Below are 13,548 nucleotides of genomic sequence, written 5' to 3'. Positions count from 1 at the left end.
CAGGAATTTATGATCCGTTAATAATTGGAAAACTAAACTGTAAAAAAAATCAAATTCCAAATTTTATAATTACAGGAAATATCAATAAACAGTATAATATAGTCAGAAAAGTTTGATATGGTTCACGCCAACTGTTTTGGGTAGTTATAAGATTCAAATAAAGCTGACTATTTTATGGCTTTTAGTGGCATAGCATGGCTGTGACAGAATGACATTATCTTGTGACATATAGATAAGATTACCTTAGGGCCCATTTACATCTCAGCACGCTTATGCCACGTAGTGCCATTAAGGAAGCCTCTAGCGCAGCACGGTAGTCCAACAATCGTACTTTGGTTCAGTGGTGCAGTACAGTGTACCTGAGATAACCATCAGAGTGCTTTTCAGAGTCACATCAAACATACAGTTTGGACTTCAACTGTTTAGAGGAAATTACCCAACATGACATTCAAACATTTTATTATACTGTAGAGGGTGAAAACCTGTGGTATAGAGTTGCATGATGAAAAAGAGTAGACATCATCCTGTAAAACTGACTTAATAAAAGTATGATGTTTTTTACTTCCAAGTGAATGTACTTTCCAAGTTCCAAATTAATAAGATACAAGTAACAATGGTCCTAATCGGACACAGTTTACTGGGGTTAATAGGACAAACAATGCTAAATAGGTTTCTTCTGGTTTTTCAAATATATTAATAGGTTCCAAAAAAAAAAAAAAAAGAAGAAAAATGAAGGTTGATGTGTTTTACAGTATGATTGGTCCCAAGACCCGACGCGTTTTGCCTTATAGGCTTCCTCAAGGGATAATGAGAGCCACCAACAAACTAAGGATATTATGGGATTGCCTTTTAAGGAACTGTGTTGTCATGGAAATAGGAGAGGATAAATTATCCTAGATACGAACGAGGCTTCCCTGCTCGCTCGTGTGCAGAATAGAGGTTTGAATGGGTGGGGGCGGTTTGCATGACTTGCAGAAGAAGTCTTTTGGTTGTAACTCTTTAATGACCAAGACAAACTCCGCAGTTGTTTCTTTTTGCATATCAAAGCACAGCTTGCTCCAGACGATAATGAACCCTTAGGCTCCATACATTTTTTTCCCTTTTTTGCTTTGTTTGTCTCTAAGTCACAATGAGGATTTTATACAGTCACTGACACCACGCTGTCTAATAATTTGTTGAGACAAACATCTGTCCTAATTGCATTTATTGAAATAATGTACCTATTCCGACTTACATACAAGTTCAATTTAAGAACAAACCTACAGTCCCTATCTCGTATGTAACCTGTAAATAAAGAAATATATATATAAAAAATTATATATATATATATATATATATATATATATATTTATATATATAATATTTTTTACTATCGCCACTGCTAACAGAAGGTTTTTTATAAACTTACACAATGACTTCCCTTTGCTAATATTCAGGCAGCTTGTGGTTTATTTCCCACTGGCCATTTTCTACTTATTTCTGGGGTACTGTAAGGGAAGAGCTTCTGGAAAATATGAAGAGCCTTAAGCTTACAACTAACTACAGAATTGGAAAATCTGCGGTCTGTATTCTTTCACCTTGCTGTTGTAGATGAAACTGCAAGATATTTGCTTTGACCATGTCTAGATGTATATTGTGGGATTTGATGACATTTGTCCTATGTGGGTTTTCTAAGATCTTGTGCAATGTTCACTGCAGCCTATTTCTTTGAATGATTTCACTCTGTTGTTTTGTGACAGCCATAATTATTTTAAACCAAAATGTTGAGCATTTCAAGAATGATTTATCTATCTTCTAGAATGTAATTTCCATTTTTTCTGGAAAGTTATTGGTGGAATTAAGTTAGTGGGACCTATACCATATTGACTAGGATTGCAGGATTGTATTTGTTCTTGCCCATGGTTCAGAGTTTAAAATGGATAAAAACAAGGTAAGAATGTGCATTAAAAAGAACAATCTGCAGTAATTATGGAGAGTATATACATGCAGAATCTCTTAACATTCACCCTATACAATCACTATAGTATGTTATGCTATAGCCTCTGTACCATGACTTGCTTGTGGACCCTTTGTATTGTACAAATTCTCTTTGTTGTACTTGGAGTAACTTGACCATGAGGAGATACAATGTAAAATTCAGGAATACAGTTTCTCAATGTATGTAAAATTCAAACATTGTGGGCATAATTTGGCAACAAAATCTAACTGTTCTCACATCACTGCTTCAGAGTCAGATCCTTAAAAATGTGAAACTGTCAGGTTCCTTCTGTAGAAGACAGAGTATACTCGCCTATTTGGCAGTCTGGTTCTTTTATCATCTCTTAGTTCCAGTGCAGCCTTCTAAAAACTTTTTCAGAGATTGACACCATACACCGTTGTTCCTTTCTTCAATGCCCATGTCACTACAGAAATCAGCAGTGTTGTAGAAGTCAAAGAAAACAAATAAGCAAAGTTTTCGGGGTCTACAGAAACTTTTCTTGGCCATTTTAACATAAGGAAACTCCTGAAATACCTTTCAGGTCATAGGGACCCCCCACTATTATTAATGTATCCAGTGCTCATAGGAGCGATTTCATTACCTTTGTGGTCAGTGGTAAGAATGCCTCTTACATTGCTGGCCTTTGGGAAGAGTGTCACCCTAAACAGGTCTTTGGTGTCATTTAAACTGATCTGAGAGGCACAAATTGATTATTGTTCAAGAAACCCCTGACAACTTCTGGAGGAACCCTAGGAATCCACAGAACCCTGGTTGAGAAACCCCAGTCTACAGCATTGGAAAAGTGATATAGGTAGGGGACGTGTGTAGCTAGAGAAGGGAGCATACTAAATTTTATATTTCAGAAATTATAGTATGGAACAGGCTAATTGTAGGGCCCCCAGAAGGTTAGCCTATACATATGGCTTTAAATTTGAAATCATATTAATTTTAATAATAACTTATAAATATTAATAAACTTAAATTTAGTTTTGAATACACTGTGAAAGTGTTAGAACATCTGCCAACGTAATATTTCTTTCTATTGCCCTTTTTGGAAGATTTATCTCGACAGAACAGGTATTACAAGGTAAATAGGCAACTTTAAGAGATAGATCCATCAGATGTTATTGCTGCTGTCTTGGTGAAGGAAGTCATAATGGAAAACAAGGGAAAGCCTCCATATGGACAGTATTCATAACTTGACAGAGTATATAACTTCTACTCCCTGCAATTATTAAAAAAATCATTTTGGCTGCATCTGGGTTAAGGGTAGAGAAAATTGTTTGTAATGGCTTTTTTTTTACCAAAGGAACAAATAGCAATTGTTGTAATGCATAATACTAAATGCATACTAATGCTGATAGACAAACAAAACATTTATGAATTGGAAGAACTGTACTTTATCATTACATAGTATGGTTTAATCAGAGGCGACTTTAAAAGCCAAAATTGCAAAAAAAGAAGTTAGATCAAAAATGTATAATTACTGTAATTGCTGTTAGATCAAACGTAATTACAGCTACTTTTTGAAAAAGAAATCACTGCTTTCTTTAGTCTGCTAAAATAAAAATTGTAAAAGCAATTAGAATGGAACAAAACTAAAAGGCAGGGTTATAAACCCCAATTCATCTTTGTGTTCCTGGTGTTATAATACATTCTACCTTTGTTCTCTGCATCCAACCAACGTTTCTGGGCTGTATGTCAGATGGATTTGCCTCAAGGGACAGAAGTGGTGCATGTGAAAGAGAACCATCCCCGGAAATGTTAGGTATTCAGTCATTATAATAGTTTATTTTATCAAGATGGAGCTGAAACAGCTTCTAAAGACATAATAGGCCAGATTAATTAAACCTCCCCAAGGCTGGAGAGGGTACACTTCATCAGTGAAGCTGGGTTATCCAGGAAACCCTGAATGGATTTGGTCCATGATTATTATTATTATTATTAAACAGGATTTATATAGGGCAAACATATTACGCAGTGATACAGGAGGAGAGGACCCTGCCCCGAAGAGCTTACAATCTAGTAGATTATTTGCTAGCAAATAGCAATTGATTTTAAAGAAATCTATTCCAGGTTTGCTTGAAGTGTATCGTCTCCAGCCTTGGAGAGCTTTATAATATCAGGCTTTATCTATGTCACTATTCACAATTTGAAAGGTTCAGTTGGAGATCTACAACCAAACTTCAAAGTGTGTTTACTGAACATGATCAGGTCATGTACTGCAAATCAGTCATAGGGAACGTATTTAGGTAAACTTTGGCCATATATGTTTATGGTCAGGTTGGGGGACTTTTGCGTGTTTGAAGGTGCATCTACAACTCTGGCAGATTCTTCTTGGCTAAGCTTGTAAAGTTGTTTGTCTGGGATGGATTTTACCAAATATATTGTATTGTTTTCTGAAATGTAAGCCAACCCCTAAAGAGCTCTTCCTCTCTTCGTATGCATAAATATTAGACCTACATTATTTTCTTGGACAAATAGTGTGTACAAGTAGGTATTACTTGCTTGTTTGGGCAGCTTTAGACTTGGCTTTGTGAACCCCACCTGCTATAAAGGATAGGGATGGACAGAATTATTATTAGGTATATACTAATAATGGCATTGGTAACTTAGTCAACTGCAAAGACTCTCAAATCCAGTTGTTTTATCTCATAGAATGTTTTGTCTATTTTGTAAAGAAAAGACAGAAGGCACTCCTCCATGCAGAGGTTGGACAATAAATCTTACCTCTCTTTAGATATAATACATATCCAGATCACTGCACTATACTTTAAAATCAATACTTTTCTCTGTGCCGGTTAGTACAACTTCTTCCAGATAAGAGATCTGTGGGTCACATAGACTGCAGCACTTAGTGTTGTTTTCCAGCCTCCTCTCCCCATGGTCTACATTATGACACCATCTTTCTACAAACCTCTGCATTTTCTTAATTGCATTGCCTATTTAGAAAATATAATAAAATCATTATGCTGCTTTCATATTTTTGGGAAACGCTTTTCTTAACAACCACTTCTTGCAAATGATTTTAAAGTAAGATACTGACTACTAACAAACATTTGACATGGCATGCTCTCTTTTCTGTTCACAGCAATCATGTAAAACTGAAATAGCTTTTAGTTCACTTAGTGAAAAAAAACTTTTTATATAGATTTGTTCTAAATGAATTCAAGAACATCCACAATCTTCTTGAGGATAAATATATCCTCATCCTTTGTTGGCAAAACAGCCACCTTATTTCAAAAGACCTGAGTTGCCACCTTGCAGAATTCCAAGAGTGTGAACATCAATGTGTTACATACAGGAGAAATAATATCCTTGTTTTATTTGAGGCAAACACATTTTTCCAAAAACTTTTACTGTAACAATCAAAAGTTGTCAAAGTAGTTGTAAACCTTAAAACCAAATATGGGTCAACCCTAAGTTTTGTATGGAGGGGACACAAGTCTTTGGAGGGCATGTGTAGCGCAAATCATATGTTCTGTATGGTTATTGTTGTGTTATTATGCCTCAACCGTGAATTTACTAAAGTTGATGTTTGTGTACAGGTTGGAGAATTGGTCCTTCTGGTCTGCTCGGCTTTAACAGCAGAAATCAAGGATGTTGTCTGTGAATTCGGATGGCAAGGTTTTGGTCCGAAGATGCTTCCTAACTCTCAGGCCTTTCCGGTAGGAAACTGACTTAATGTTAAAACTGTGTTTTGTTTAACTGAACATACCAAATATGTATTGTGAGATAGTTGATAATTGAACTGCCTTAGTCCTAAAGTAGTGCCAAAACATTGAAGTACTTTAGTGCCATAGCCTTGAAAAAGTATAGTGCCCCATCCCATGGTAATATGTAGTTCTATAGGCCTAAAGTAATGTGTTGCCTCAACCTGGATGTAGTGTAAAGCCCTAAAAATCTCAGTGGTAGTATGATAATATGGCCATGAAGCTGTATAAAATCATATCTCTTAAGTACTAAAGAACCTCCAAGATGTTCTAAAAGACTACACTAAATGTGTAGTACCATAGCCCTGATGTAATGAAGACCCTCAGAAATAGTGTACTACAATAGTGTAGTACCCTATCCCAATAGTAGTTGGGGAACTGGCGTCCCAGTTCCAGTATGAGCCCCTTACTAGGTTCTGATTTAAAATTGGTAGTTGTCCAGAACTCCTGCCTTCTTTGGACCCCAATTAACCGAATAATAGCAGTTAAAGGATCTGGAATCCTGTTTATTTAGGATCCCCACTTACTTCCCCAGGGCCCCATTTAGTCAAAAGCCATTCCTGCCCCCTGCAATAAAAGTCTAAATCACGAAATTGCAGTCACTTTTAATCCTTCAGATAGGAAAGTCATGTGTACGCACATATTAAATTAGAAATTGTCTAACTGTGCCAATGTGTAGTCTTCTTCTATTCTTTAACACACCATTCTCCATTCACCACTTCATGCACCAATGTCTCCACATTTATTCAATAAGCTATTCACAATTAAAGAACCTAGAATATATTCTCTGAGCAGCAGTTTAAAAATAATAGCTGAGCTCAAGCCCTTTTTCTTTATAATTTCCCTGTTATACATCCAAAATACATCATGCTTATGGCTAATCAATTTTCACTTTCCCTTTCTACCATTAAGGTGCATAGTTGCAGTTGTATAGTATTTATTGGAATGGGAAAAAGCGGTTGATACGGCTCACTGCAGATCTCAGTAAGAATACCTCATTAACTCTAATGTCTTATTATTAGAAACTTTAAGGATCAGTAAACCTTAAATACAACATTATGTTATAATAGTCAATGATATCAGTCACTAGCATGCACACACAATCCCCCATATCTTTATGACCTGTAGGCTGTTTGGTGTTTTATTTACACTTGGTGTGGAGCTAAGTGGAGCCTAATGTTCTATGTCAGGAGCCGTCCTACCATGAAATACTAAAGTCTGCCTACATTGTTCTCCATTGGGATTCTAGGACTAGAAGTAAGCGGTATGGAAAACTCAACCCTGTTTATCATAATCTACTTCTTTTTCCATAATCACACTATTGTTGAAATTTGGCCATTTGTAGTGGTCCGTTACCTTTCTTCTGTGGTGTGTAAAAGCACCTGCTGCCTCGATTCAAATACCCAAATATTCCCACAATGTTTTGGTTTAGTAAAGCTTGCCATGTTACAGCATGATGGTGAAATCCTAAACAGGAAAGAAGAAACATGTTTACAGGTAAACTTTCAAATAAAGTGCACCATGAAATATGTTTATGTTGGTAAATGTCTTATCATTATCAGACAAGTAAATCTTATTTTTTCACCTTCTTTAGGATCTTTGTCCTGGGAATCGGATTTTTCACTCTATGCTTCTTAATGACCTCATTGGGCGGCCAGTTTTCAGCCAAGCGATTGGCAGATTCTCCATTCACCATCAGGACTGAAGGTTGGTGTCTAGTATTGGCATGCCATGTAGATCACCTCCAGAGAATACACAGAGAGAACACAAGGTACATGATATGCAGGGAGAATATGAAAGTTAAACAACCACAAATACATTATATGTATTGCATTTGGCAGAGGACACAGATTATAAAGGATTGTCCATAGTTGCAGCCACTGTTGGGCATCACATTTTCTACTGGATCCAAATGGACCTATATGCAGATAGGATATTATATGGGAATGGTTTTGTGTCAGTTGTTTTCATTTTTTAGGTTATTAGGTGTTTAAACAGATTACCATGATGTTTTTTACTATATGAAATTTTCATTTTACAATGAAGTATCTAATTGATAATTTTAGATTGTTATCTGTTTGTTCTTTGCAGTTGTGGATGATTAGCATTGTGCAGTGCAGTATAACCAGGCTGGTTTACAATGTTGCCCCTTATACTCCGAACTTGAGTACTTAAGGGGTTATGCAAGCAGATACAATGTCTATAGGATACCATACCATATGGATAGCAGGATAAAGTAAATACAATGCAGACAGACTAGACCATAGCTGTCCAACTTCACTCCTGAAGGGCCATATACAGGCCAGTAATTTTAATTTATTAGGTAATCACACCTTAACAAACTTACTGTTTGTCAGAGAAATACAAATAATGAATATGGGTCCTGGCCCTGGAGAACCAGAGATAAGCAACCCTGGGCTAGATCATCAGTTCCCAAGTTGGTCGGATGCTGTGGCAAGTTTACAGGGGTATCTTGGGCAGACTACCTAATATACTGCTTTTAATAAAGCTGCTGCTGCCTCTTTCTCTGTCTCTGGTACACCTCCTCACCTGCTAACCGGGCAGCTACTATGAATGTGGGTTGGCAAAGGCATAGGAGGGAAAATCTGGGGCAGCAACTATAAAAAGCCAGAAGTCAGGACATGAAATGGAAAAAAATGGTAGTTATGGGGGAACACAGCTCAGAATACTGTCAGGACCGGGGGATCTATCACGCAGATCTGTTACTGCATGTCTGTCACTGAAATCTATTACTTGGAGTCTGTCACTGAGATCTACTACTGGGGGTCTGTACTTGGGGTCTGTCACTGAGATCTTTTACTGGGGGGTCTGTACTTGGGGTCTGTCACTGAGATCTTTTACTGGGGGTTCTGTACTTGGGGTCTGTCACTGAGATCTATTACTGGGGGTCTGTACTTGGGGTCTGTCACTGAGATCTATTACTGGGGGTCTGTACTTGGGGTCGATCTATTACTGGGGGTCTGTACTTGGGGTCTGTCACTGAGATCTATTACTGGGGGTCTGTACTTGGGGTCTGTCACTGAGATCTATTACTGGGGTCTGTACTTGGGGTCTGTCACTGAGATCTATTACTGGGGGGTCTGTACTTGGGGTCTGTCATTGAGATCTTTTACTGGGGGTCTGTCACTGTCAGCGGGGATTGTCACTGAGATATCTCACTGGGAAATTGTAACTGAGGGTTTGTCACTAGGGAATCTGTCAAGCAAAGTTCATCAATAAAGGTTCTGTCTTTGGAGGGGGTCATTCTAGAGAGTGGGGTCTGTAACTGAATGGTCTGTTAAGTGAGGTCTGTCACTGAAGGTTCATCACTTGGCAGAGTATGCCACTGAGAAGAAAGGGTGGTCTGTCATCTTGGAGATGTCTGTCATCGAGGGGTCTGTCTCATTGGCATTTATTGCTGTGGTCTGGCATTGAAGGGGTTTATCTCTGTGTGTTATCGAGGGGTTGGTCGCTGTTGATATTATTTTTTTAGAATTTGTAAAAGGTATCTTTTATTAATATAAAATGTTATGTATATGTTTTGTTTTCAAAGCATTATAGCCTATTCTAGAACAAATACAACTGTTGTAAGGTCCTAACATTTGTTTAATGTTTGTTTTAGCCCAGGGGTGCCTTTAAAAAAGGCATCAAGGGCACCGTGAACTGGAAACATTTGAGAACCACTGGGCTAGACAATTATTTAAGCGCTGTAAAAAAAATTAAGTACCATAATATAATTTCTCTGCACATATCATGAGACATAATAATAAAAATTTGTGGCCATGAAATATCCCTCCTAATCCCAGGAGAATCTGTGATGGCGTCAAATATTGCTACTGTGTATAATATTTTACCTGAAAATATCAAAGGCTAAATGTATGCCAAATGACTGCACTTTCAGCTTGGATGAATGAGCAGGGAATGTTAAAAAATATATATCTGTATATTATGGAGCAATAAAGTAAATAACGGTTTTCATTTGCAATAAATGTTCTGTACAGTGGCAAAAACATACAAATCCTTTAGAATCCTGTTTTCCCCACACCCTTTTCTTAGGTGACAATACTTGCTTCTTCTTCCTACATTACCACACTTTGCATCTGCTGAGTCTCCTAAGACAGATGAGGTAATGCAGTCCTGTAGTACCAGCAACAGAAATACACATTTCCCCATCTCTCTCTCACTCCAGTGTAATATGAAAGAATACATTCCCGGGCATCCTTTAGACTTGCATGCTTTTTTCTGTCTGATCAAACAACTGATCAGCAGATTGCATAGGGAAGAGAAGCTTTGCTGCTCATTGCTGGCCAATGGCTGGTGTATATTTTAGCTTTAGTGATCCTCTGCATATTAGAAGTAATGTTTAGACATCAAGATCTTAGTTGTAATTTAAAATCAGAATTTAAAATACGTGTGTAGAATACTTATAAGGCAGTGGTTAAAAGATAAGTGCACTGATCATTTTTGCTTCCTCACCCAACCTACTCTACCATCTCCCTATATTTTTTTTATATGGAAGATGCTACACCCATTGGCTCTGATTTATTAAAGTTCTCCAAGCCTGGAGAGAATACACTTTGATCAGTGAAGCTGGGTAATCCAGCAAACCTTGAATGGATTTCCTAAAAGTCATTAGCTATTTGTTAGCAAATGTTCCAGGTTTGCTGGAACACCCAGCTTCACTGGTAAAAGTGTTTTCTCTCCAGGCTTGGCGAACTTATTAAATCAGGGCCATTATGCCAAGGTCCCATCCATTTGTGGCAAAAAAAAAGACTTGTGTGCCAACGCCTGTGTTTTTTGGGGGTAATTTGTATTGCAGGCTTGATCATTGTATAAAGAATTTTGTATAATAACTATTGAACATCTCTTTCATTTATTGTGAAGTCAGTGTAGAATGTTAATGGAAATACAAGAAAGAAACTCAAGTTATGATTTAGGATCATGCAAGGGTTTGGAATCCTAATGGAAGTTTAGTGGGTCAGTCAACCCACATGTTTTCATGACAACATAGTTGTCTCTTTGAAGACTGAGCCTGACCCTGGCTGCTTGTAATGTCTTTAAATACACCAAGGGTCAGATTTTTCTACCATCATTTTTAGTTTTCCTGCCCACCGAGGAGATTTGAGTATTCCCAGCCATATCCTTGGATGCTCCAAAACCTTATTTTATAATCCATATATTATAAATAAAAATGGCATTAGCTTGTGTGCAGACCCAAGAACTCAAGGGTACATATGTCACCAATAGATTTTTAGTAACTCTCCAGTATCTACCATAAAATTACATTTCAGTATTGGTTGAACTGAATCATTAAACAACAATACATAATATATGACATTATAAAGCTAAACAGTAAAGTTCCCTGCTTTATGGCAGTGGGTGTAAATTTTCTATCACTTATCAACTTTGGCTTTGTAATAGTTTTTTTTATCAGAGTTCTGTAATTTTAATTTGGACAGACCCAAACTTTGTATTAGATTCATTCTGAAAATTATGTATATTCTTCTGCCTCTGTGTTATATTTATCATGTTTTAGTTTGTTCTCACCTTAAGAAATAATAGTCTACTCAGCATGTGGGGTGATTGTTGGGGTGACATCGAATTGTGCGTAGTGGTTGACATATGTACCCCATGCAGTCAGTAAACTTTACATCATGTTGGGTTAGTTTCCATGGAGAAACAGTTATAGCACATATGCATCTAATCACGGACCCCCTACACTAAGCTTATATAGCATTTTCCTGCTCAGCAGGAGGTAATCACACTACATTTGTCAATTAAGGAAAATCACAGCATGTAAAAGGCCCAGTCTGATGTGACTCTTAATAATTATTTTTTAACCCTTGTGCTTGAATGCCTACTGCAAGTCTTTTCCACCCGACATTGCAAAGGCATACATATTAAAGGGCATGGACAGAGGACAGTTAAACACCGAAATGTGTTTTTTTATGGTTGAATATTATTAAAGTGTATTAATTCCAAGAACAAAAATGCTATACATTTGAACTTGTCAGTCCTAAAATGTTGTGGCTGAATTTGCTTTTTTTTACTTCTTTCCTTTTTTCCACCTAATGATATTGCTAAATTTAAATCAGAGGTACCCCAACATTTTCCAGGTTACAATACAGCAGTGATTTTCAACCATTGTGCCGCGGCACGCTAGTGTGACGTGTGAGATCTTCAGGTGTACCGTGGGAAATTATCCAATTACCATTGCAGAGTGTCTGTGCTGTAGTGACTGGCAGAGTAATGTAATACTCTTCCATGTCAGTAGGTGGCAGTAGGTGGCTTAATTGCCTTGTTTATTCTTAGAGACAAGAGAGTTAGCTACAGAGTTTCATTTTGTAACATCTTTGATTTGTGGTGTTCTGCAGGATTTTTTCAATGTAAAAAAATGTGCTCTGGCTCAAAAAATTTTGAAAAACACTGCAATATAGGTTGCCAAGCCTTGTGTATGATAAGATAATGATTAGGAACAGACAGGAGAAGAACGACTTTTTTGGCAACTAAAATGGTTTTCTCAAAATGTGAATATTTGAAAAGTTAACATTTTTTAATAGTTACCTATTTGAATAGATAACCTACTATGTTAAACATAACTCAACTATGATATTGTTGATGGATTTGTATACAATCAAACTACAAAAGAGCAAATATGTAAGTGATATCCAGAAGGTTGCAATTCATTCAAAGGAAATCAAATCTTTTATCCTGACTCGTTTCGCTGCTTGGCTTCCTCAGGGGAGGGTAGAGACTTAGTTGAGATTCCAAGATGACATAGTGAACTGAAGCTTGATCATTGGAATGAATAATTAGTTTAGGATACAGGGAGAATCCTGAGGTGTCTATTTAACCAAATCAATGAGTACTGGTTCCTGTGTGGATAGTGCCAGGGGAAAGCTCAATGTTAGTCAACACAATCACATAGGTGTGTATAGGTTAAATTAAGATTTGTAAAGAAGGCACAGGGGGGTTTAACAGGTAGATTTTCCATTTGCTTTTAATGGTAAAAGAGAAGTTAGGCTTTGCACGCATTTTAACCCCATTTCAGCACATTCTGTCTGATTTATTGAAGTCCTCCAAGACTGGAGAAGATAGACTATCATGGTAGAACCTGGATAATCCAGCAAACCTGCAATGATATGAAAACATTTGCCAACTAATAGCAATTTTTTTTTTGAGAAAAACATTCCAGGCTTGTTAGATCCACCCATGTTCTTCCATGATAGTCAATCATCTCCATTCTTGGAGAGCTTTAATAAATCAGGACCATGGCATAAATGTTCTTCTCAAAAGACCAACAGCCAACACTGCACGAATACTAGCTCTCAATCCCGTCTGTTAAGAATAGCCAGTAGCTAGATCTTTTTGGTGAAGGTCAGTTAGTACACTAGAAGAGGAGTGTTGCTTGCTGCATTTCAAAAAAATTTTACATTTGGAGCACAAAAGCAAGCACAGAAGTTCATCAAGTATCTATAATTAGAGATCTCTGGTTTGCCGCATATGCCAATAAGAAGGATTGAGGTCCAGGGAGAGACCAGTAACTCTGATGTCTTCCACTGTTTGCAGAATGATGAAAGATAGATTAGAAAAAAGGCAATCAAAAAGTAGATAGGACATAGGAAGGAAGAGAAAAAAGGGAAAAAAAGAGAAACAAAAGGTTTGTGTGTTATTATCCTATTTTTCTTTGTTTGCTCGGCAGCATTATATAGAGAATGTTTATTCTTACTTCCTATGGCATCTATGGGATGGGTAGTAAAGAGAAATCTTTCCATTGGAATACAGATGGCAAAACTGGCAGAGGTTTTCCCTTTTTTACTGTATGCAAAATTATTAATATTATTATTATTATTATTA

The 13,548-nt window shown here is 37.1% G+C and overlaps 1 protein-coding gene across 1 annotated transcript in view; it reads left to right on the top strand.

The window, feature by feature from the left end:
- The window catches only part of MGAT5B (alpha-1,6-mannosylglycoprotein 6-beta-N-acetylglucosaminyltransferase B), an 88,913-nt gene that overhangs the window by 26,665 nt on the left and 48,700 nt on the right, over window positions 1–13,548 (top strand). The window contains exons 2-3 of the mRNA XM_072403822.1: window positions 5,527–5,646; window positions 7,286–7,398. Coding sequence (XP_072259923.1) covers window positions 5,579–5,646; window positions 7,286–7,398 — 181 coding nt within the window. The 5' untranslated portion in view covers window positions 5,527–5,578. The remainder of the gene's footprint in view (window positions 1–5,526; window positions 5,647–7,285; window positions 7,399–13,548) is intronic.

Source organism: Pyxicephalus adspersus, chromosome 3 (genome assembly GCF_032062135.1).
Source record: "Pyxicephalus adspersus chromosome 3, UCB_Pads_2.0, whole genome shotgun sequence".
In the NCBI taxonomy this organism is placed as follows: Eukaryota; Metazoa; Chordata; class Amphibia; order Anura; family Pyxicephalidae; genus Pyxicephalus; species Pyxicephalus adspersus.
This window is presented reverse-complemented; position numbering and strand designations above follow the sequence as displayed.